This window comes from Pseudophryne corroboree, chromosome 4 (genome assembly GCF_028390025.1).
Source record: "Pseudophryne corroboree isolate aPseCor3 chromosome 4, aPseCor3.hap2, whole genome shotgun sequence".
In the NCBI taxonomy this organism is placed as follows: Eukaryota; Metazoa; Chordata; class Amphibia; order Anura; family Myobatrachidae; genus Pseudophryne; species Pseudophryne corroboree.
In genome coordinates, this window is record NC_086447.1 from 734,904,233 (window position 1) to 734,928,532 (window position 24,300).

At 46.6% G+C, this 24,300-nt stretch overlaps 1 protein-coding gene across 2 annotated transcripts in view; it reads left to right on the forward strand.

The window, feature by feature from the left end:
* ACOXL (acyl-CoA oxidase like) overlaps positions 1-24,300 on the forward strand; it is a 990,492-nt gene that overhangs the window by 766,779 nt on the left and 199,413 nt on the right. For both annotated transcript variants that reach the window (XM_063918088.1, XM_063918087.1), the window contains exon 17: positions 8,906-8,976. In XM_063918088.1, coding sequence (XP_063774158.1) covers positions 8,906-8,976 — 71 coding nt within the window. The remainder of the gene's footprint in view (positions 1-8,905; positions 8,977-24,300) is intronic.

Below are 24,300 nucleotides of genomic sequence, written 5' to 3' on the forward strand. Positions count from 1 at the left end.
AGAACGCTCTCCCTAACAGATAGTACCTTAGAATTCTATCGCCCATTTAATTGGCAAGCACTCTTGTTCTACTGCTGAGTATTTGCGCTCTCTGGGTAATAATTTCCGGGTTAAATATAAAATAGTTTTTTCCTTGCCATTTACCTCTTGGGACAGTGCTGCACCCAACCCTGTCTCAGAAGCATCAGTCTGCAATATAAATGGGTTTCGAAAGTCAGGGGTTTGGAACACAGGCTCTGTACACAAAGCTTGCCTTAGGTCTCACCAGGTAGCTTCTACCCTTTGAGACAAGATTATCTTGTTGAGTGAGTTCTTCTTTAAACACTCAGTAAGTGGAGCTGCTCTAGTTGCAAAGTCACGTATAAAATGGCGGTTATAGCCCACTAGACCAGAGGTTCCCAAACGTGGTCCTCAATGCACCCCAACGGTCCAGGTTTTAAATGTATCCATACTTGGCCACAGGTGATTTAATTAGTGATGAGCGGGTTTGGTTCCTCGGAAACCGAACCCCCCCGAACTTCACCCATTTTACACGGGTCCGAGGCATACTCGGATTCTCCCGTATGGCTCGGTTAACCCGAGCGCGCCCGAACGTCATCATCCTGCTGTCGGATTCTCGCGAGATTCGGATTCTATATAAGGAGCCGCGCGTCGCCGCCATTTTTCACTCGTGCATTGGAAATGTTAGGGAGAGGACGTGGCTGGCGTCCTCTCCGTTTATTAATGTTGCTGCAAATATTTGTGCTTAATTGTGGGGACTGGGGAGCAGCTGTATTATATAGGAGTACAGTGCAGAGTTTTGCTGATCAGTGACCACCAGTTTTATCCGTTCTCTGCCTCAAAAACGCTCCATATCTGTGCTCAGTGTGCTGCATATATCTGTGCTCACACTGCTTTATTGTGGGGACTGGGGACCACCAGTATTATATAGGAGGAGTACAGTGCAGAGTTTTGCTGACCAGTGACCACCAGTATACGTTGTCTGCCTGAAAAACGCTCCATATCTGTGCTCAGTGTGCTGCATATATCTGTGCTCACACTGCTTTATTGTGGGGACTGGGGACCAGCAGTATTATATAGGAGGAGTACAGTGCAGAGTTTTGCTGACCAGTGACCACCAGTATACGTTGTCTGCCTGAAAAACGCTCCATATCTGTGCTCAGTGTGCTGCATATATCTGTGCTCACACTGCTTTATTGTGGGGACTGGGGACCAGCAGTATTATATAGGAGGAGTACAGTGCAGAGTTTTGCTGACAGTGACCACCAGTATATATAGCAGTACGGTACGGAAGGCCACTGCTCTACCTACCTCTGTGTCGTCAAGTATACTATCCATCTAGATTCTATACCTGTGGTGCATTTTAGTTTTGCAGTTTGCTGACAGTGACCACCAGTATATATAGTAGTACGGTACGGAAGGCCACTGCTCTACCTACCTCTGTGTCGTCAATTATACTATCCATCTAGATTCTATACCTGTGGTGCATTTTAGTTTTGCAGTTTGCTGACAGTGACCACCAGTATATATAGCAGTACGGTACGGAAGGCCACTGCTCTACCTACCTCTGTGTCGTCAAGTATACTATCCATCTAGATTCTATACCTGTGGTGCATTTTAGTTTTGCAGTTTGCTGACAGTGACCACCAGTATATATAGCAGTACGGTACGGAAGGCCACTGCTCTACCTACCTCTGTGTCGTCAAGTATACTATCCATCTAGATTCTATACCTGTGGTGCATTTTAGTTTTGCAGTTTGCTGACAGTGACCACCAGTATATATAGCAGTACGGTACGGAAGGCCACTGCTCTACCTACCTCTGTGTCGTCAAGTATACTATCCATCCATACCTGTGGTGCATTTCAGTTGTGCGCAGTATATATAGTAGTAGGCCATTGCTATTGATACTGGCATATAATTCCACACATTAAAAAATGGAGAACAAAACTGTGGATGTTAAAATAGGGAAAGATCAAGATCCACTTCCACCTCGTGCTGAAGCTGCTGCCACTAGTCATGGCCGAGACGATGAAATGCCATCAACGTCGTCTGACAAGGCCGATGCCCAATGTCATAGTAGAGAGCATGTAAAATCCAAAAAACAAAAGTTCAGTAAAATGACCCAAAAATCAAAATTGAAAGCGTTTGATGAGAAGCGTAAACTTGCCAATATGCCATTTACGACACGGAGTGGCAAGGAACGGCTGAGGCCCTGGCCTCTGTTCATGGCTAGTGGTTCAGATTCATATGAGGATGGAAGTACTCATCCTCTCGCTAGAAAAATGAAAAGACTTAAGCTGGCAAAAGCACAGCAAAGAACTGTGCGTTCTTCTAAATCACAAATCCCCAAGGAGAGTCCAATTGTGTCGGTTGCGATGCCTGACATTCCCAACACTGGACGGGAAGAGCTTGCGCCTTCCACCATTTGCACACCCCCTGCAAGTGCTGGACGGAGCACCCGCAGTCCAGTTCCTGATAGTCAAATTGAAGATGTCACTGTTGAAGTACACCAGGATGAGGATATGGGTGTTGCTGGCGCTGGGGAGGAAATTGACAAGGAGGATTCTGATGGTGAGGTGGTTTGTTTAAGTCAGGCACCCGGGGAGACACCTGTTGTCCGTGGGACGAATATGGCCATTGACATGCCCGGTCAAAATACAAAAGAAATCACCTCTTCGGTGTGGAATTATTTCAACACAAATGCGGACAACAGGTGTCAAGCCGTGTGTTGCCTTTGTCAAGCTGTAATAAGTAGGGGTAAGGACGTTAACCACCTAGGAACATCCTCCCTTATACGTCACCTGGACCGCATTCATCAGAAGTCAGTGACAAGTTCAAAAACTTTGGATGACAGCGGAAGCAGTCCACTGACCACTAAATCCCTTCCTCTTGTAACCAAGCTCCTGCAAACCACACCACCAACTCGCTCAGTGTCAATTTCCACCTTACACAGGAAAGCCAGTAGTCCTGCAGGCCATGTCACTGGCAATTCTGACGAGTCCTCTCCTGCCTGGGATTCCTCGGATGCATCCTTGAGTGTAACGCCTACTGCTGCTGGCGCTGCTGTTGTTGCTGCTAGGAGTCGATCGTCATCCCAGAGGGGAAGTCGGAAGACCACTTGTACTACTTCCAGAAAGCAATTGACTGTCCAACAGTCCTTTGCGAGGAAGATAAAATATCACAGCAGTCATCCTGCTGCAAAGCGGATAACTCAGCTCTTGTCAGCCTGGGTGGTGAGAAACGTGTGTCCGGTATCCACCGTTAATTCACAGGCAACTAGAGACTTGATTGAGGTACTGTGTCCCCGGTACCAAATACCATCTAGGTTCCATTTCTCTAGGCAGGCGATACCGAAAATGTACACAGACGTCAGAAAAAGAGTCATCAGTGTCCTAAAAAATGCAGTTGTACCTAATGTCCACTTAACCATGGACATGTGGACAAGTGGAGCAGGGCAGACTCGGGACTATATGACTGTGACAGCCCACTGGGTAGATGTATTGCCTCCCGTAGCAAGAACAGCAGCGGCGGCACCAGTAGCAGCATCTCGCAAACGCCAACTCGTTCCTAGGCAGGCTACGCTTTGTATCACCGCTTTCCATAAGAGGCACACAGCTGACAACCTCTTACGGAAACTGAGGAAGATCATCGCAGAATGGCTTACCCCAATTGGACTCTCCTGGGGATTTGTGACATCGGACAACGCCACCAATATTGTGCGTGCATTACATCTGGGCAAATTCCAGCACGTCCCATGTTTTGCACATACATTGAATTTGGTGGTGCAGAATTATTTAAAAAACGACAGGGGCGTGCAAGAGATGCTGTCGGTGGCCCGAAGAATTGCGGGCCACTTTCGGCATTCAGCCACCGTGTGCCGAAGACTGGAGCACCAGCAAACAGTCCTGAACCTGCCCTGCCATCATCTGAAGCAAGAGGTGGTAACGAGGTGGAATTCAACCCTCTATATGCTTCAGAGGATGGAGGAGCAGCAAAAGGCCATTCAAGCATATACATCTGCCCACGATATAGGCAAAGGAGGGGGAAAGCACCTGACTCAAGCGCAGTGGAGATTGATTTCAACGTTGTGCAAGGTTCTGCAACCCTTTCAACTTGCCACACGTGAAGTCAGTTCAGACACTGCCAGCCTGAGTCAGGTCATTCCCCTCATCAGGCTTTTGCAGAAGAAGCTGGAGACATTGAAGGAGGAGCTAAAACAGAGCGATTCCGCTAGGCATGTGGGACTTGTGGATGGAGCCCTTAATTCGCTTAACCAGGATTCACGGGTGGTCAATCTGTTGAAATCAGAGCACTACATTTTGGCCACCGTGCTCGATCCTAGATTTAAAACCTACGTTGTATCTCTCTTTCCAGCAGACACAAGTCTGCAGAGGTTCAAAGACCTGCTGGTGAGAAAATTGTCAAGTCAAGCGGAACGTGACCCGTCAACAGCTCCTCCTTCACATTCTCCCGCAACTGGGGGTGCGAGGAAAAGGCTAAGAATTCCGAGCCCACCCGCTGGCGGTGATGCAGAGCAGTCTGGAGCGAGTGCTGACATCTGGTCCGGACTGAAGGACCTGCCAACGATTACTGACATGTCGTCTACTGTCACTGCATATGATTCTGTCACCATTGAAAGAATGGTGGAGGATTATATGAGTGACCGCATCCAAGTAGGCACGTCAGACAGTCCGTACGTATACTGGCAGGAAAGAGAGGCAATATGGAGGCCCTTGCACAAACTGGCTTTATTCTACCTAAGTTGCCCTCCCTCCAGTATGTACTCCGAAAGAGTGTTTAGTGCAGCCGCTCACCTTGTCGGCAATCGGCGTACTAGGTTACTTCCAGAAAATGTGGAGAAGATGATGTTCATCAAAATGAATTATAATCAATTCCTCCGTGGAGACATTCACCAGCAATTGCCTCCAGAAAGTACACAGGGATCTGAGATGGTGGATTCCAGTGGGGACGAATTAATAATCTGTGAGGAGGGGGATGTACACAGTGAAAGGGGTGAGGAATCGGAGGATGATGATGAGGTGGACATCTTGCCTCTGTAGAGCCAGTTTGTGCAAGGAGAGATTGATTGCTTCTTTTTTGGTGGGGGCCCAAACCAACCAGTCATTTCAGTCACAGTCGTGTGGCAGACCCTGTCGCTGAAATGATGGGTTCGTTAAAGTGTGCATGTCCTGTTTATACAACATAAGGGTGGGTGGGAGGGCCCAAGGACAATTCCATCTTGCACCTCTTTTTTCTTTCATTTTTCTTTGCATCATGTGCTGTTTGGGGACTATTTTTTTTAAGTGCCATCCTGTCTGACACTGCAGTGCCACTCCTAGATGGGCCAGGTGTTTGTGTCGGCCACTTGTGTCGCTTAGCTTAGCCATCCAGCGACCTTGGTGCACCTCTTTTTTTCTTTGCATCATGTGCTGTTTGGGGACTATATTTTTTTGAAGTGCCATCCTGTCTGACACTGCAGTGCCACTCCTAGATGGGCCAGGTGTTTGTGTCGGCCACTTGTGTCGCTTAGCTTAGCCATCCAACGACCTCGGTTCAAATTTTAGGACTAAAAATAATATTGTGAGGTGTTCAGAATAGATTGAAAATGAGTGGAAATTATGGTTATTGAGGTTAATAATACTATGGGATCAAAATGACTCCCAAATTCTATGATTTAAGCTGTTTTTGAGGTTTTTTGTAAAAAAACACCCGAATCCAAAAAACACCCGAATCCGACAAAAAAATTTCAGGGAGGTTTTGGCAAAACGCGTCCGAATCCAAAACACGGCCGCGGAACCGAATCCAAAACCAAAACCCGAAAAATTTCCGGTGCACATCTCTAGATTTAATCAGCACCTCAGTCAATTTGATTTAACCATCTGTGCTGAGCCATGGATATACCTAAATCCTGGACTGTTGGGGTACCTTGAGGACCGCATTTGGGAACCTCTGCACTAGACCGAGAAATGTTCTGAGTGGAGACCTTCATTCTGGCTTAGGCTATGTTGCAGCTGCATCTACCTTATTGGATTGGGGTTTAATCTGTCCCCTTCCTACAGCATACCCCAATACTTTGTCTCTATCATACCTATGGCACACTTTTCTGGGTTAGCAGTAAACCTGTGCTCCCATAGAGACTGCAACACTGCCTCCACTCTCCGAAGGCGAGTAGTCTAGTTTGATCTTAATATGACAGCATCATCAAGGTAAGCCACTGCATACTCCCAATGAGGCCGAAGTAATTTGTTCATGGCCCTCTAAAAGGTTGCAGGGGCTCCAAGTAAACCAAAGGGTAACACTTTATATTGGAACAGACACTCTGTTCCAGGCTTTTTTTTGCCTTCACAAAAGGGTGATGAGTTGTTAAATAATGACTATTTGCTACGTTTTCTAGCAGGATAGGTATCAAACTGTGAGAACTTTTTCAGTTTTCTAATATCATTATAAAACCTTATAGTCCCCGAAGGCTTGGGTACCAGCACAATATGATTATTCCACTCACTGTTTGATTCCTCTATAACCCCCAGGCGCAGCATTTCTTCTACCTCTCACTTTACTGCAGCCCGTTTAGTCTCAGGAATGCGATAAGGATAAAGTTTTGCATGTTTCTTTTTCATTGCCTAGAGTTCTTCGTTTACTACTGGTTAGTTTCTCGTTATGTCTCATACTAGGATCTTTGAAGATACAGATGTCAGCTCTCTCTACTTTTAGAAGAGATTGGCTATCATTCCAGAAGTGAAGACCTTTATACAGGGTGTTTTACACATACAACCATCATATAGGCATCTATAGAGCCATAGGATTTAAATCTTGTAATTACAGCTATTCAGTCACCTCATTTTGAGCCTGTAAACCAAGTAGGCCTTAAGTGGATATCTTGGAAGTTGCCTTTTCTTCTGGCCATAACATCAACTAAAAGGCTGTCAGAATTGGGAGCTTTTTCTTGCAAATTTCCATTTTTAGTCATCCATGAGGATAGGGCAGTGTTACGTACAGACCCTTCTGTTCAGCCTAAAGTAGCGCCTGAGGTTGACCAGCATCTAAGCAAGTTACAGCCACATGGATTACGGGCACAAATAAGAGGACATGTTCTTGGGCTGAATACCTGTTCCAGTTGAGATTTCAGTTCATTTCACTCGCTTAGTAGGTACTTCATGGGCAGCATGGAATGGGGCATCCACGGAGCAGTAATGTAGTGCAGCTACATGGTCCTTGCTTCATGCATTCACAAATGCTACAATTTCCATGATTTTGCATCCACTAACTCGGACTTCAGACATAAAGTGTTAAATTCAGATAGGGCTAAATGCACCCTCCCTAGACAGCTTTTGTCCATGCCTATGGTCCCTATGAACCCTATGAAGTGTCCTCACGATAAAGCAAAGAGAAAACAAGATTTTTTTGTTACTTACTAGTTAAATATCTTTCTCTGACTTCATCTGAGGGACACTTTGATTCCTCCCTTATTGGTTGAGTAGATGAGAAAGATGCGAAAAGATATTTATTCAACCTATCCTTGAGGCTTTTTAAGTTCAAACTGAGGAAGAGGTTGTAGGGGAGGAGCTTATATACAACTACAAAGTTAGCTCATTAAGTGCTGACACCTCAAAAGTGGGCAAGTGTCGTGGAGACTGCCTCCACGGCCCGCATTCATGCTGAATCGCGTCATCATAGCCATGCCCCCCGCTATACAGTGACGGTTATTATCAGCATTGTACAGCAGGGGGCGTGCTACAATGATGCAAATGTGCAGCCACGCCCCTACCCACTGCCTCTTCTGCAGCATCACACTCCCTACCTGCCCCTTATGATAAGCCACACACCCCCACAGCCCACCGCTTTTCCGATTTGGCCGCCCCCTCCCGGAGGGGTCAGCCATAAAGTCGGCAAATATGGATTTAACTGGAAAGTAACAAAAAATTTGTTTTTGTGTTTTGTTTTTAGATCAAAAAGATCCTAAGTATACTTTCATATAAACTGCCTCCATAACTGGATGTTGCTTTAAGCAACCTTTTAGGAGATGAATTCTATAGTCAAAGTTCGGGTGTTAAGAAGACATAGCAAGAGTTACTTTTTAGCATTTCTTCATAGTGCAGAGGTACATAGCATCCACAGGAACCAATTACACAATGCCTTCATTGTCTAACTTGCACTAGACTGATATAAACCAATTGCCGATTGGTTATTTAGAATTTCTGTATATTTACATGTTTGAGCAATGTTAGATAATCCCTTTCTGTGTCATTCTTTAGGTGCATACACACTTGCTGAGAAAATGAGCGACGTCGCTCATTTTCCGTCTTCCTGAGCGACGTCGCTCATTTTCTCGGCAAGTGTGTATGCCGCCATCGACGATCGATGCGTGGCCCCGCTGGTCGGCAACGATCGTCGCTGTCGGCAGTGCATGCATGCTCGATCTGGACTGTCATTCAGGAGCTGCTTGCAAGGCCGGTCGCTGTGTGACCTCACTGAGCGATATGAATGGTCATATCGGTCAGTGTTTAAGGGTGCCCGCCGACTGCCTGGCCCAGGAGGGGAAACACTAGACGACGTCGCTCATAGAGTGTGTATGGACCTTTTGACTTCTTTGTTTTAACATTACAGCGTTGCTTGTGAAATATTTTGTAATTGATTTGTTTATGTTTTTTAGCAGAGCTAACATAAAAAATGTTACATAATTATAACCATATGATTTCTAAACCTTATTTTCCTATTTCTCATTGCTGTTAGAGTAAAAGGACTCATTTTGATTAATGTAATGTGAAATTACTAAAATGTGTATATTTTGATTGTAAACAGGAAACATACAGAGATATTAATTGTCAGAGCTATTAATTAATTGATGATTATATTGGTTGTGAATGTCCTCATGTATTAATTCAGTAATATTCTCTGTCTCCCAGTGACCTTGGAGCAGTTTGCATTGGCTGTGGAGTCTTGTCCTGTGCCAGAGGATCAGAGTTTGCTAATGGAGGTATAGAGGAATTCCCCTTACAGTCTACAGCTGCTTGTTTACAATGGTGTTCTGCATGTAGTCTATTTAAGTTGCACTACTCATGTCATGTGCAGGAAATATTGTTCTTATCTTATCTGACCCACTCTGCACAAGTTGTCTGACAGGGCACGAGTTTGAAAGCCTAGGACAATTTAGGCCACACGTCCAATACACACAAACCATGTCCTCATACATCCAAATCACTGTCTTCTTTTCCAGATGTCATGTCCATTTCACCATATCAGATTATTACTGTTGTACAAGACTCGGGACTGCTGGCAAGTTGTCCGACCGCTCAGGTGTTTGGAAGCAAAGAACCATGGTGTAGTCATACTTGTCCATATTCCTGATAGGAGGACTTGGACAATATAGGCCATATCCCCAATGCACCAAAACAATGAGCCTAATACAGCTTGAGTTGTAGTTTTCCGAAAAATCCCAAAACTACAACTGGCTTCTCTAACATGTGGCGGGCCGCCCAGCACACATCAAGGCCGCCCCGCATGCCGGACCTGCCTCCCCGCTAACATGCGAGTGCATCGATATCCAGCTATGTCCTCGCATGTTTAGGGTTGCCTCCTGCCGGGTTCTATTTTCACTCTCTTTTCTCACGAGTGGGAATGGCCCCAGTGCATCGGGATTCCGTCTGTCTGCATTGTCGGCTGTCGGGATTCCGCGTCCGTATCCTGACCATTTGAATCCCGACAGCCGGCAAATTGATTGCATCCCATATAGTGAATTTGGGATCATATAATGCTTGGAGCCAGTTTACAATTCAAATACAGGTTATAGTCCCAGGAGAGGATATTTTGGAAGAGGAAATAAGGGTAATTTGGGTTGAAAGAGGGTCTTTCTAAAGGTGTGAGCATGAGGGTTACTGAGAAGTCGCAGTTAAGGTTTTGCAGCTACTACTTGTTACCGCTGCGGACACACCTCTGTTGTCATTTAAAAGTGGTTGAAAAAATTAATTTGAAGTTCTGTGTTACAGAGCCACGGGAAAAAGGTCTACGGCTAGGTGGTGGCGAGGGTTCCACTATACTAGCTGGCAGTGCATCTTTAAACACTGTGATTTGTTTCTCTGCAAAGCATGTCTATGATATGACTGTCCTGTCTAATGATTTACCATTGCATATATACAGAACATTAGTAATTACACGTTTGCTACAGCAGTTGTGGAAGTGAAGGGTTTAAGCTGTGTTAAGGCAGATCAACATGTAATTATCAGAAAACACAGGATTTTGGGGCGTGAGGGCGGTACAGCAGCAGTATCTGTTATAATGCATTGGTATGAATAACATTGCTTTACTTTTTCATAGTGTAGCTATCTGTAACATGTCTAGACATGTCTGTGCAAATGTGTACTCGAAGTCTCAAATTCATAATATGAATTGGACAGGGACAGAACAGTACTGAAGACAGGTGCAAAACAATAATGAAGACATGGGCAATGTAGTACCAGGGGCAGAAGAGCCATGGGGCAGCGCAGCAGCCGATGACAGGAGCAGAAAACTGCCAGGGACAGACTAGCACTGATGGTAGGAGCAACGAATTACAGGGAGAACAGCACCAAGGACTGGTGCAGAACAGCATGGAAGAGAGGGAAAGAGAATCACAATGGGCAGAACAGCACAGAAAACAGGGTAAGAGAGTAGGTGTGGCAAAACAGGCAGAGAAGTACTAGGGGCAAAATATCAACTTCTTTAAGGACAGGGCAAAGAGCATCTAGCGGTAGAACAGCAAGGAGGATAGGACCAGAGAAGTACCAGGAACAGAACAGGACAGGGGCAGAGAAGTACCAGGGGCAGCAGTGCTCCAAGAACAGGGGAAGAGAGGTACCAGGAGCAGAACAGCACCAAGGTCATGGGCAAAGAAGTACAAGGGGCAAAACACCAGAGAGGACAGGAGCAAGACCAGCAATGTCAGAACAGCACTATGGCCAGAATAGTGCTATGACAAAAATGCACCAAGGACAGAGGCAAAACAAAGTCAAGAACATACATAGCGGGGGTGTGGCCTGCTGCCTGACTAAGAGGTTGTGTCCCAGGGGAGCTCGTGCAAAAAAAAACCCTATAACCATCCTATTAGCTGCCCACCCAGGAAAACAACCCACCCAGAGGCCTCTTAAGCTGTCCTGTGCCCTATCCCTCAGAGAGGGAAAGCTGCGGAGCCGGGGAGTCGGTTTATCCTGCTCCTGCAGGTTGCGGCCTACCTCAGGGATTGGAGCCGGGACCTGGATTTTGCTGATCCCCGGCCGGACATCGAGAACTCCCGGGAGCCGCGCGGACGGGAACGGCACCCGCTACCGCCGAGACCCCCTTGCAGGCCACCGCCGAGAGTCGTGCAGCGGCAGCCAGACCTCAGAAGTAGACGAGGTAAGCCGCAAAAGGCCGCGGAAGCACCCGCGAGTGTCCGGCGCCGGCGGCCATCTTGGTTGGGGCAGAGTAAGGCGCGCGGACGCAGCGCCAAAAAGAACGACTACTCTGACCCCAGACCTTATATACAACAGCTGTGGGGGGACTTGGGGGGCCAGTGACTTGATACAACAAGTGGAGGATCCCTGTACTGCCACCACATAGGGCAGAGACCCAGCAGCGGCGGCCATATTGGAGGTGGAGGAGGAGAGCTGGTTACATAGAGCTGCTGCTGCTGCTGCTGCTGCTGCTGCGGCTGAATATATGTTCTGTGCACAAGCTACCCCCCACCTGAATCACCCCACAGAGTCTCCCTGGGTATCTACTAACCTCTGCACGGAATACCCTGACGGCTGGCTAGCCCAGGTTGGGAGCCCTGAATAGCGGGACTGGGGAAGAAGTAAACGACCCGTGCCACTGCTTTGCTCCCTTGTGTATATAATCTGATTTTCCATGACCACGCAGTCCTACACCCATTGCTAACAACTACGGCATATATGGTGCGACTCCCCCGTGAGGATATGTCCTTCTAACACCATGTCCATCTCACCGTCGCTTCCTGCCTGAACAACCACTCGCTACGGTCATCCTCTTTTTATCTATATGATCTACTGATCCCCCTCGGGACGTCCCATCATGCCTCCAAAGAAGTCGAAGGGGTCTAAATCTGCTTCACAAGTGAATTTCTTTGGGTCCTCCTCCTCTGGTAACAAGACCCACGCATCCTTTCCCTCGCCGACTCCAACTCAATCATCTCAATCAACTTCATCAAAAATATGCAACACGGCTAACGGCGCACAAGTCGATATGGACTCTCTGGATGGTCCGGTCACGCTACGCTCTATCCACTCCTTGTTAGCCTCTTTCAAGTCTGACATTTCATCTGAGCTTAGATCTAATATACAAGCTCTCCGCTCTGATATCTCTGAAATCGGTGACAGGACAGACCACATTGAGCATAAGATGGAGGAGCTGGTAACATCACATAATGATTTGATCACCGCACACGACTCTCTCCTGGAGGAGGTCGCCAACATCCGGGACAAAACTACAGATTTAGAGGACCGCTCACGTAGGAATAATATAAAAATAAGAGGCATCCCTGATGATGTTTCAAATGCTGACCTGTACGGATACGCCACCGATCTTTTTCATAAATTGATACCTGATGTTTCGCTACCTGATCTCCTGATCGACAGGATCCACAGACTCCCAAAGTCTAGGCAAGCACCCCCTCAGGCCTCCCGAGACACACTTCTCAGGGTTCATTTCTTTCACATTAAGGAAAAGATCTTGCGTGCAGCATTGCCCTCTTCACCTACGGCGACTTGTTTGGATTCTCTTCAACTCTTCCAGGACCTGTCTCCAGCGACTATGGCCAAAAGGCGTTCATTCTCCAATATTACATCAGCCTTACGGAAAGCTGCAGTTCAATATAAGTGGGGATTCCCTACTAAGCTGATCGTACTACGTAATGGTATTACCACCATCATTACCTCACCTGAAGATGGACCTAAAATTCTGAAAAAATGGGACATCCTTCTCGATATACAACCTGCTCCCCCCGCTACATCACCGAAACGGATAGCCCAAGACTGGACATTGGCTCCGGGCTGAGAATCACCTGGGAATAACCATAAGATAGCTATTATTTAGCTTTTGTTTTTTCCCCTACAGGTTTATCTGTGGCTATAGGTTCACTATATTATAGGCGATGTTCTTCGACTTATGTTCCAATGTCTTCGTTAAATCTTAGATAGAGGTAGAACTGTGCCTGTTTCAATTAGATGGCAAACGTCCACTTCTCCCTATTTTAGGATGACCTTATTTATTAATCTTACCTATTTTTGCGATTGATAATCATATGTTAAGTATGTTCTGGTTTGGAGGCGACGGTGGGTAATTTTGGCTGATATGCCACCCACCCACACCTGTCCGTCACGATACCCATGTGACGGGATCTCTAGCTCCTTTATGGATGCTATTTCTGTTTTTTCCCCCTGTTTTATTTCTCGTCCTGTTTTCTCTTCTCATATTCTTCTCTTTACTGATGCTGACTTTACTTCCTCGGTCTTAGAGGACTGTGCTGCTATGTATTATATTTTGATGCAAGTTTTACTGATGCTTTTCGATGTGTTATGTATCAACCTGTCATACCCTCCCACATGGCCACCTTTTTAAGTCTTAATGTTAAAGGGCTCAATTCACCCCAAAAGAGGCGCCTGGCTCTGAAATATTTTGCTGATCAAAAGGCGGACGTAGTGGCTATACAGGAATCCCACTTCCCACTGCACTCCCCTCCTCAGTTCTCCAATACCAATTACCCAGTTCACTATGTCTCCTGTGGGCCGTTTAAGAGGAACGGTGTCGCTATTCTTTTCCATAAATCGTGCTCTTTCAAATTGGAGGGTAAGTGGGTAGATGGCAATGGCAGATATCTGATTCTAGTGGGGAAACTGCGAACTAAATATGTTACTTTGGTCTCCATTTATGCCCCTAACTCTAATCAACCTCGGTTCCTGAAATCCTTTTTTCAAAAGCTGTATAGTGTCAAGAAAGGTGCGGTTTTCCTGATGGGTGACTTTAATATAGCTCCTGACCCTAATCTAGACAAATCTTCGAAACTAGATAAACAGTCTGCTAACGCAGCCAAAGCCCTGGCCGCCTCTTTTTCACACCTACTAACCGAATTTGATTTATATGACGCCTGGAGAGTCAGGAATATCGGTGCTAGAGACTATACATTTTATTCGGCAGTGCATAGATCCTATTCTAGGATCGATTTGCTCCTGACGGATAAATGGACATTACAATCTATCCCTAACATCAAAATATTGCCGATATCGTGGTCAGACCATGCACCTTTACTATGGACCTGGTCATACAAAACGCCTATCCCCACACCACGATCTTGGAGGTTGCGGGATTACATTTTAAATGATGAGGACGGAGTCTCTATATTACGAGAGGCCTTGTCTTCTTATTTGGACACCAATAGCCCCGCCGATACCTCTATTTCTAATCATTGGTGTGCTCTTAAGGCAGTCCTGAGGGGTGCAGCTATCCAAGCCTCAGCTCACATAGCGCGCCGTGACCGGGAAGTTCAGTTGGCCTATGAGTTGGAGGTGACGACGCTAGAAACCAGACATAAACAATCCCCTGCCGACGATCTCACCCTTGCGTCTCTGACTGAAGCAAAGAGGAAATTGAACAGTCTCTACCTTTTGCACGTACAAAGAGCAGTCTCCAACCTAAATCAAAAATATTACACATTAGGTAATAGGGCGGGTAAATTACTGGCGCGGAAACTCAGAGGGAAAAACCTAATCAACAAAATTAAACACTTGACAAACCCAGATGGATCGCTGTCCCTGAACCCTAAAGATATTGCAAACCAATTTGCCTCTTATTATAGAAAACTGTACAATCTCAAATATGATCCCCTCACCCCACAACCTTCCTTGCAGCTTATACGGTCTTTTTTAGATTCCATTAATCTACCTTCTATTTCCCCAGATGATGCTTCCACACTTTGCACACCCTGGACTGAGAGAGAACTTCAGACTTCCCTGAAAGCCCTCAAAAAAGACAAGGCCCCTGGGCCAGATGGGTTTATCAATCTCTTTTACATTACCTTTCAAGACTCACTCTCCCCACTCCTCCTTAATCTGTACAATGACGCTTCCTCTAACCCTTTCCCTAGAGAAATGTTGGAGGCGCAGGTGATAACGATTCTCAAACCTGGCAAGAACCCATCTCTCTGTGCAAATTATAGACCCATAGCACTTTTGAACACAGATATTAAGCTATATGCCAAACTGCTTGCAAATAGACTGAATCCGTTGATCCCCACATTGATCCATCAAGATCAAGTGGGTTTCACTATCGGTCGCCAAGCCCCTGACAATACCAGGAGAGTCTTTTCCCTTCTGGAGGCTCGCTCCGCGTCGCGGGAACCCTTATTACTGCTCTCTCTTGACGCGGAGAAAGCTTTTGACAGGATTCATTGGATATACATGTCAGAAGTTCTTGCCAGGTTTGGGTTCACGGGACAATTTTTACAGAATATCCTACGTCTATATACGCACCCCTCAGCGCGCGTTTTTAGTAATGGGTTTTTATCCGATTTTTTCCCCATCACCAACGGCACCCGACAGGGATGCCCACTGTCACCATTAATTTTCATTTTAGCAATAGAACCTCTGGCAGAGAAAATCAGGGCATCTACCCTAGTGAGCGGAGTTTACATAGGTCCCACGCAACATAAGATTTGCCTGTTTGCAGACGACGTCCTGCTGTTTGTAACTAAACCTGAATCCTCTCTCCCAGCTATCCACGATATTCTGCAGGACTACTCTAAAATCTCCTACTATAAAATGAACACGGCAAAAACTGAGGCTCTGGCATTTGACATTGAGCCGATCCCACTCCAATCCCTACAATCTAGTTATCCCTACGCATGGCAGGACTCTTCCCTCCAATACCTTGGGATCAAGATCCCTTCCGGTTCTCACTCCACGGTGGATTGTAACTACCTTCCTCTCTTGGGTCACTTCAAAACACTCACCAAACAGTGGACGAACTATGAAATTTCTTGGTTGGGGCGACTTTCATCAATCAAAATGATGCTCCTCCCTAAAATTCTCTACCTGTTTAGAGCCATACCTTACTTAGTTCCGCTAGCTCTCCTTAACAAGTTCTATTCTGTCATGTCTACTTTTATTTGGAAGGGTAAAAGACCCAGGATAGCTAGAACCCGCTTGTTTAGATCCAAGGGTAGCGGGGGTCTCGCTTTCCCTAACCTAGAACTCTACCAGCATGCATGTCTCCTTGATCAGTTGAAGGACTGGCTCCGGACGGAGTCCGTAAAACCCTGGGTAGATATTGAAAGACATGTGCACTGAATTTCCTCTTCCAGATTTAATCTGGATCAAACCTGCACATAGACCCCCCTCTACCAAACTTATGAGGAGTATAATTAATTCTCTTAAGGTCTGAAACAGATTGGTCACTAATCTGGGCGACTGCCCACTGCCCTCCACGCACCTATCCATATTGGCGATTACCAAGCTGCTCCCAGACCTTTCTCTGCGGAACTGGCGGGAGCTTGGGGTTCAGCTGGTCAAGGACTTGTATGATAAATCAGAGCTTAAAACCTTCCAACAGCTACAAACCCAATACTTGATACCGTCAAAGGACTTCTATAAATACCTACGTATCCGACATTGGATTAGGGCGAACATGCCTGATCCTCTCTCCTCCCCTACTCCCCCTCCATATATCTTGAGTAACTTTTCCTCCATACACCACAAAGGTGGTATATCCCAGTGGTATGTCACGCTCCTCTCTCCGCTCAATGATGTGAAATTACATATTCAAACAAGGTGGGAATCAGAATTTAATATTCTTCTGACAGATCAGGAATGGGAAAATATTTTTATGAATATTTTTAAAATGTCACGGTGCATCAACCATACTGAAATGATGTTCAAACTAATCCACGGCCTCTATCACACACCTGATAAACTCCATAGGATCTGGCCAGACTCCTCTAAATTTTGTTGGAGGCAATGTGGATTGGAAGGTACTTTAATACATACATTTTGGACATGCCCAGTTATTAGGCCATTGTGGACGGAAGTTTTTAGACTAATTGAAAAGGTCACAAGGGTGATCCTCCCCCACCACCCTGAGATTGTTCTTTTACATTACTTTACTCCCTATGTACCCTCTGAATACTCTTATGTTATAGGCCATATTCTCATAGCCACCAGGGCCGCAATTGCTCAATATTGGAAAAGGACAGATCCACCACGCCTATCCAAAATTATAACGTCAATACAGCGCAATTTCGAAATGGAAACTATGAGCATTAAATATTCCTTAGCCCCCCAATCCCCTCTATTGAAATGGCTACCGTGGCATGATTACTATTCCTCTTGCACTACCTCCCGGAATGCCTTGCCTGACAATGTGTGAATGTTTAGTTTCTTGTTATATATGTCTCCATACGGTTTAGTTAAAAATGTACAGAAGTATGCGCAGGTTCTCTACAGTCTCCCTGAAAGACTGATGGTCAGCATCTCCTCTATTCTGTGTTCCACTCTTTCTCTATCACCTCTCTTTCTTATCTCCCCTATTTTCTCTTTATTTCTAACTTTTAAGTCTTTTAGTATTATTACTTTACTACCATGTACTATGGTTTACAGACATGCTGTTACTGTGTTATTGGCTTTTCTGTTTTCATAACGTTGTGTATGTTCTGTATTGAAAATTTTCTCTAATAAAATTTCTTCAGATAAAAAAAAAAAGAACATACATAGCAAAAGCAGCAAAGCACAGCAAAAAGGGGTAGACAAGTACTGGTAATATAACAGTCTGTAGGCTAGGGACAAGAGAATCATGAAGAACAGAATAGCATGGAGAGCAGGGGTATAAAAGTACCAAGAGCATAACCGCACAATGGATACTAACTGTACATAGGACACAGACAGAGAAGTGCTAGGTGCAGGTAAGTATAAGGGGTAGAATAGCACCGAGGTCATCGGCAGAAATATTCCGGGAGCAGTACAGCACCATGGACAGGGCCAGAGAAGTACCAGTTGCAGAACCTCACCAAGTATAGGTTTGGAAAAGTTCTAGGGACAAAACAGCATGGAGGACAGGGTCAGAAATGCAAAGATGATAAGGGGCAGAGATGTAGAAGTAGAAGAACTGGGCAGTACTGTGGATTGGGGCAGATAAGCACCTGGGGTACAGAAGTGCACACGCCAAAAAAGCAGAAGGACCAAGATCAGAATATCACTGCAGGGGCAGTGAAGTACCATGGGAAGAGAAGCACTAGAGGCATGATAGCAGTTAGGGCAGAGGCATGGAAGTTCCATGGGAAGAACAGCACAACCATAAGGAGGGTGGGAGCAGTACCAGGAGTATAACAGTATGGAGGACTGGTGCAAAGTTATTCAAGGGGCAGGACAGCATGAAGGACAGGCACAGAGATGTACAGCAGGCAAAGGTATAGAATAGCATAGAGGACGGGATGCAGCTACTGTTTATAAACATGCAAATATAGTACCAGCTGGAATTTGTACTGAGACACCCACAGGTGGTATTGCAGATCCTAGTTGCAGTGTCGGTCGCAGAGGATTCGATAATTGGTCATCTGAGTAGCCGTATGATCAGGCAGCATGGCCATAGGAAGTCAGACACTGGAGCCTCTGTTACTGCATATGGAATCGCAGGCTGAGACGCTTCCTTAAAACGGTTCCTAGATTTTTGGTGCCATTCAACATTACCACCTTCCCAGCTGTCCAATAAATCCTTACTGCAAGCTACGTCGCTATGGTACCTTGGCGCGTGTGTAGTGGGACTTAGACGCATGCACAGTTACCGATACTCTGTCAATTCTATAAATATCATCATTGCATACAACTCTGAATTAGGCCCATTGGGTAGAATGACAGCAGTAGAGGGGATGTGGTCGGGAAGCCGGCGGTCATGTGGCTAACGCCGGAATCCTGACAGCTGACATCCCGAAGGTGAGTTTCGGGGTAGGGTTTAGGGCCTGAGAGGGAGTTAGGGTTAAGAACTATGGGGGGGGTTAGGGTTAGGCACTAGTGGGGGGTGGTTAGCCATAGCCGCCACCCCAAAATGGTTAGGGTAGGGGACAGGTGGAATACTTACCCCATCCGGTGTCGGGATCATCAGTGTCAGATTGCCACTGTTGGTCATGTGACCGCCAGCATCCCACCAAACGAGATAACATACTATGGGAGCATAGCACAGAGGGCAGGGGGCATGGAAGAACAAGGTCCACAACAACCTCGAGACCAATGTACAGACCCCATGTACCAATGAGGGAGAGCAGGTAGAAGTAGTAGAACAGCAGAGTGACAGGAGCAGGAATCTACAAGGAACAGAACAGCACCAAGGGCAGGGTCAGAGTAGTACCATGGGCATAACAACACCAGGGACAGAGCAGCAGACAAGACTAGGGCAGAACAGAGCTGTGGCTATTAGCAGACATTTCACAGGGACCACCAAGTGCATATCAACACTGAGAATAGAGGCAGGATAAGAGTTGTCCATGGTATATAAGCTATAGTATAAGAGTTGTATCCATGTATATCAATGTTGGTGCATGTTACAGATTGTGTAATAACTGGTTAAAAGCAACTTGTTTTTTATAGTCTGTTTCCAAGGGGTGTAGTAGTGTATGCCGGCGGGCGGGCTCCCGGCGACCAGCATACCGGCGCCGGAATCCCAACCGCCGGCATACCGACAGCTGGGCGAGCGCAAATGAGCCCCTTGCGGGCACGGTGGCTATGCGCGCCACGCTATTTTTCTCTATCGTCCTAAGTGGATGCTGGGGTTCCTGAAAGGACCATGGGGAATAGCGGCTCCGCAGGAGACAGGGCACAAAAAAGTAAAGCTTTTACCAGATCAGGTGGTGTGCACTGGCTCCTCCCCCTATGACCCTCCTCCAGACTCCAGTTAGATTTTGTGCCCGAACGAGAAGGGTGCAATCTAGGTGGCTCTCCTAAAGAGCTGCTTAGAGAAAGTTTAGCTTAGGTTTTTTACTTTACAGTGAGTCCTGCTGGCAACAGGATCACTGCAACGAGGGACTTAGGGGAGAAGTAGTGAACTCACCTGCGTGCAGAGTGGATTTGCTGCTTGGCTACTGGACACTAGCTCCAGAGGGACGATCACAGGTACAGCCTGGATGGTCACCGGAGCCGCGCCGCCGGCCCCCTTGCAGACGCTGAAGAGAGAAGAGGTCCAAAATCGGCGGCTGAAGACTCCTGAGTCTTCATAAAGGTAGCGCACAGCACTGCAGCTGTGCGCCATTTTCCTCTCAGCACACTTCACACAACAGTCACTGAGGGTGCAGAGCGCTGGGGGGGGCGCTCTGAGAGGCAAATAAAAACCTTATTAGAGGCAAAAAATACCTCACATATAGCCCACAGAGGCTATATGGAGATATTTAACCCCTGCCTAACTTCAAAAATAGCGGGAGACGAGCCCGCCGAAAAAGGGGCGGGGCCTATCTCCTCAGCACACAGCGCCATTTTCTCTCACAGAAAAGCTGGAGAGAAGGCTCCCAGGCTCTCCCCTGCACTGCACTACAGAAACAGGGTTAAAACAGAGAGGGGGGGCACTGATTTTGGCGATATTGTATATATATAAAAGATGCTATAAGGGAGAAACACTTATATAAGGTTGTCCCTATATAATTATAGCGTTTTTGGTGTGTGCTGGCAGACTCTCCCTCTGTCTCCCCAAAGGGCTAGTGGGTCCTGTCCTCTGTCAGAGCATTCCCGGTGTGTGTGCTGTGTGTCGGTACGTGTGTGTCGACATGTATGAGGACGATGTTGGTGAGGAGGCGGAGAAATTGCCTGTAATGGTGATGTCACTCTCTAGGGAGTCGACACCGGAATGGATGGCTTATTTAGAGAATTACGTGAGAATGTCAACACGCTGCAAGGTCGGTTGACGACATGAGACGGCCGACAATCTATTAGGACCGGTCCAGGCGTCTCAGAAACACCGTCAGGGGTTTTAAAAACGCCCATTTACCTCAGTCGGTCGACACAGACACAGACACGGACACTGAATACAGTGTCGACGGTGAATAAACAAACGTATTTCTCATTAGGGCCACACGTTAAGGGCAATGAAGGAGGTGTTACGTGTTTCTGATACTACAAGTACCACAAGAAAGGGTATTATGTGGGAGTGAAAAAACTACCTGTAGTTTTTCCTGAATCAGATAAAATAAAATGAAGTGTGTGATGATGCGTAGGGTTACCCCGATAGCAAATATTGGCGTTATACCCTTTCCCGCCAGAAATTAGGGTACGTTGGGAAACACCCCTTAGGGTGATAAGGCGCTCACACGCTTATCAAGTGGCGTTACCGTCTCCAGATACGGCCGCCCTCAAGGAGCCAGCTGATAGGAAGCTGGAAAAATATCCTAAAAAGTATATACACACATACGGTGGTTATACTGCGACCAGCGATCGCCATCAGCCTGGAGATGCAGTGCTGGGTTGGCTTGGTCGGATTCCCTGACTGAAAATATTTTATTCATGTAGAGCATTTAATAGGATGCATTCTATATATATGTATGTGAGATGCACAGAGGGATATTTGCTCTCTGGCATCAAGATAAGTGCGTTGTCCATATCTCCCAGAAGATGTCAGGGACACGACAGTGGTCAGGTGATACAGATCCCATACGGCAGATGGAAGTATTGCTGTATAAAGGGAAGGAGTTATTTGGGGGTCGGTCCATCGGACCTGGGGACCACAGCAACAGCTGGGAAATCCAACCTTTTTTACCCCAAGTTACATCTCAGCTAAAAAAGACACCGTCTTTTCAGCCTCAATCTTTCCTTTCCCATGAGGGCATGCAGGCAAAAGGCCAGTCATATCTGCCCAGACATAGAGGTAAGGGAAGTAGACTGCAGCAGGCAGCCCTTTCCCAGGAAAAGAAGCCCTCCACCGCGTCTGCCAAGTCCTCAGCATGACGCTGGGGCCGTGCAAGCGGACTCAAGGTGGGGGGGTAGTCTCAAGAGTCTCAGGGCGCAGTGGGATCACTCGCAAGTTGACCCCTAGATCGTACGAGTATTATCCCAGGGGTAAAGATTGGAGAGTCGAGACATCTTCTCCTCGCAGGTTCCTGAAGTCTGCTTTACCAACGGCTCCCTCCGACAGGGAGGCAGCATTGGAAACAATTCACAAGCTGTATATCCAGCAGGTGATAATCAAAGTACCCCTCCTACGACAAGGAAAAGGGTATTATTTTTCCACACTATATTGTGGTACTGAAGCCAGACGGCTTGGTGACACATAGTCTAAATCTAAAATGTTTTGAACACTTACATAAAAGGTTCAAATCGAGATAAAGTCACTCAGAGCAGTGATAGCGAACCGGAAAAAAGGGGACTATATGGTGTCCCTGGACATCAAGGATTACCTCCATGTCCAAATTTTGTCCTTCTCATCAAGGGTACCTCTGGTTCGTGGTACAGAACTGTCAATATCAGTTTCAGACGATGCCGTTTGAATTATCCACGGCACCCCGGGCCTTTTTACCAAGGTAATGGCCGAAAAGATGTTTCTTCAAAGAAAAAAGGCATCTAAATTATCCCTTACTTGCACGACCTAAAAAGGGCAAGTTCCAGAGAACAGTTGGAGGTCGGAAGAGCACTATCTAAAGTAGTTCTTCGACGGCACGACTGGATTCTAAATATTCCAAGAATCGCAGCTGTTTTCCGACGATACGTCTGCTGTTCCTAGGGATGATTCTGGACACGGTTCAGAAAAAGGTTTTTCTTCCCGAGGAAAAAGCCAAGGAGTTATCCGACCGGTCAGGAACCTCCTAAAACCAGGAAAGGTGTCTGTACATCAATGCACAAGAGTCCTGGGAAAAATGGTGGCTTTTTACGAAGCAATTCCATTCGGCAGATTCCATGCAAGAATTTTCCAAAGGGATCTGTTGGACAAATGGTCAGGGTCGCATCCTCAGATGCACCTGCGAATAACCCTGTCGCCAAGGACAAGGGTATATCTTCTGTGGTGGTTGCAAAAGGCTCATCTATTGGAGGGCCGCAGATTCGGCATACAGGATTTGATCCTGGTGACCACGGACGCCAGCCTGAGAGGTTGGGGAGCAGTCACACAAGGAAGAAACTTCCAGGGGGTATGGACGAACCTGGAAAAGTCTCTTCACATAAACATTCTGGTACTAAGAGCAATCTAAAATGCTCTAAGCCAGGCGGAACCACTCCTGCAAGGAAAACCGGTGTTGATTCAGTCGGACAACATCACGGCGGTCGCCCATGTAAACAGACAGGGCGGCACAAGAAGCAGGAGTGCAATGGCAGAAGCTGCCAAGATTCTTCGCTGGGCGGAGAATCACGTAATAGCACTGTCAGCAGTGTTCTTCCCGGGCGTGGACAACTGGGAAGCAGACTTCCTCAGCAGACACGATATTCACCCGGGAGAGGGGGGTCTTCATCCAGAAGTCTTCCACATGCTAATAAACTGTTGGGAAAGACCAATGGTAGACATGATGGCGTCTCGCCTCAACAAGAAACTGGACAAGTATTGCGCCAGGTCAAGAGATCCACAGGCAATAGCTGTGGACGCACTGGTAACACCTTGGGTGTACAAATCAGTATATGTGTTTCCTCCTCTGCCTCTCATACCAAAGGTATTGAAGATTATACGGTGAGGAGGAGTAAGAACAATACTAGTGGCTCCGGATTGGCCAAGAAGGACTTGGTACCCGGAACTTCAAGAGTTGGTCACGGACGACCCGTGCCCTCTACTTCTGAGAAGGGACCTGCTACAACAGGGTCCCTGTCTCTTTCAAGACTTACCGCGGCTGCGTTTGACGGCATGGCGGTTGAACGCCAGATCCTAAAAGGGAAAGGCATTCCAGAAGAAGTCATTCCTACCTTGATTAAGGCAAGGAAGGAAGTCACCGCGAAACATTATCACCGCATTTGGCGAAAATATGTCGCGTGGTGCGAGGATCGGAGTGTTCCGACGGAGGAATTTCAACTGGGTCGTTTCCTACATTTCCTACAATCAGGATTGTCTATGGGTCTCAAATTGAGATCTATTAAGGTTCAAATTTCGGCCCTGTCAATATTCTTCCAAAAAGAATTGGCCTCAGTTCCTGAGGTACAGACTTTTGTTAAAGGAGTACTGCATATACAGCCTCCTGTGGTGCCTCCGGTGGCACCGTGGGATCTAAATGTAGTTTTAGATTTCCTCAAATCCCATTGGTTTGAACCATTGAAAAAGGTGGATTTTAAATATCTCACATGGAAAGTGACTATGTTACTGGCCCTGGCTTCCGCCAGGAGAGTATCTGAATTGG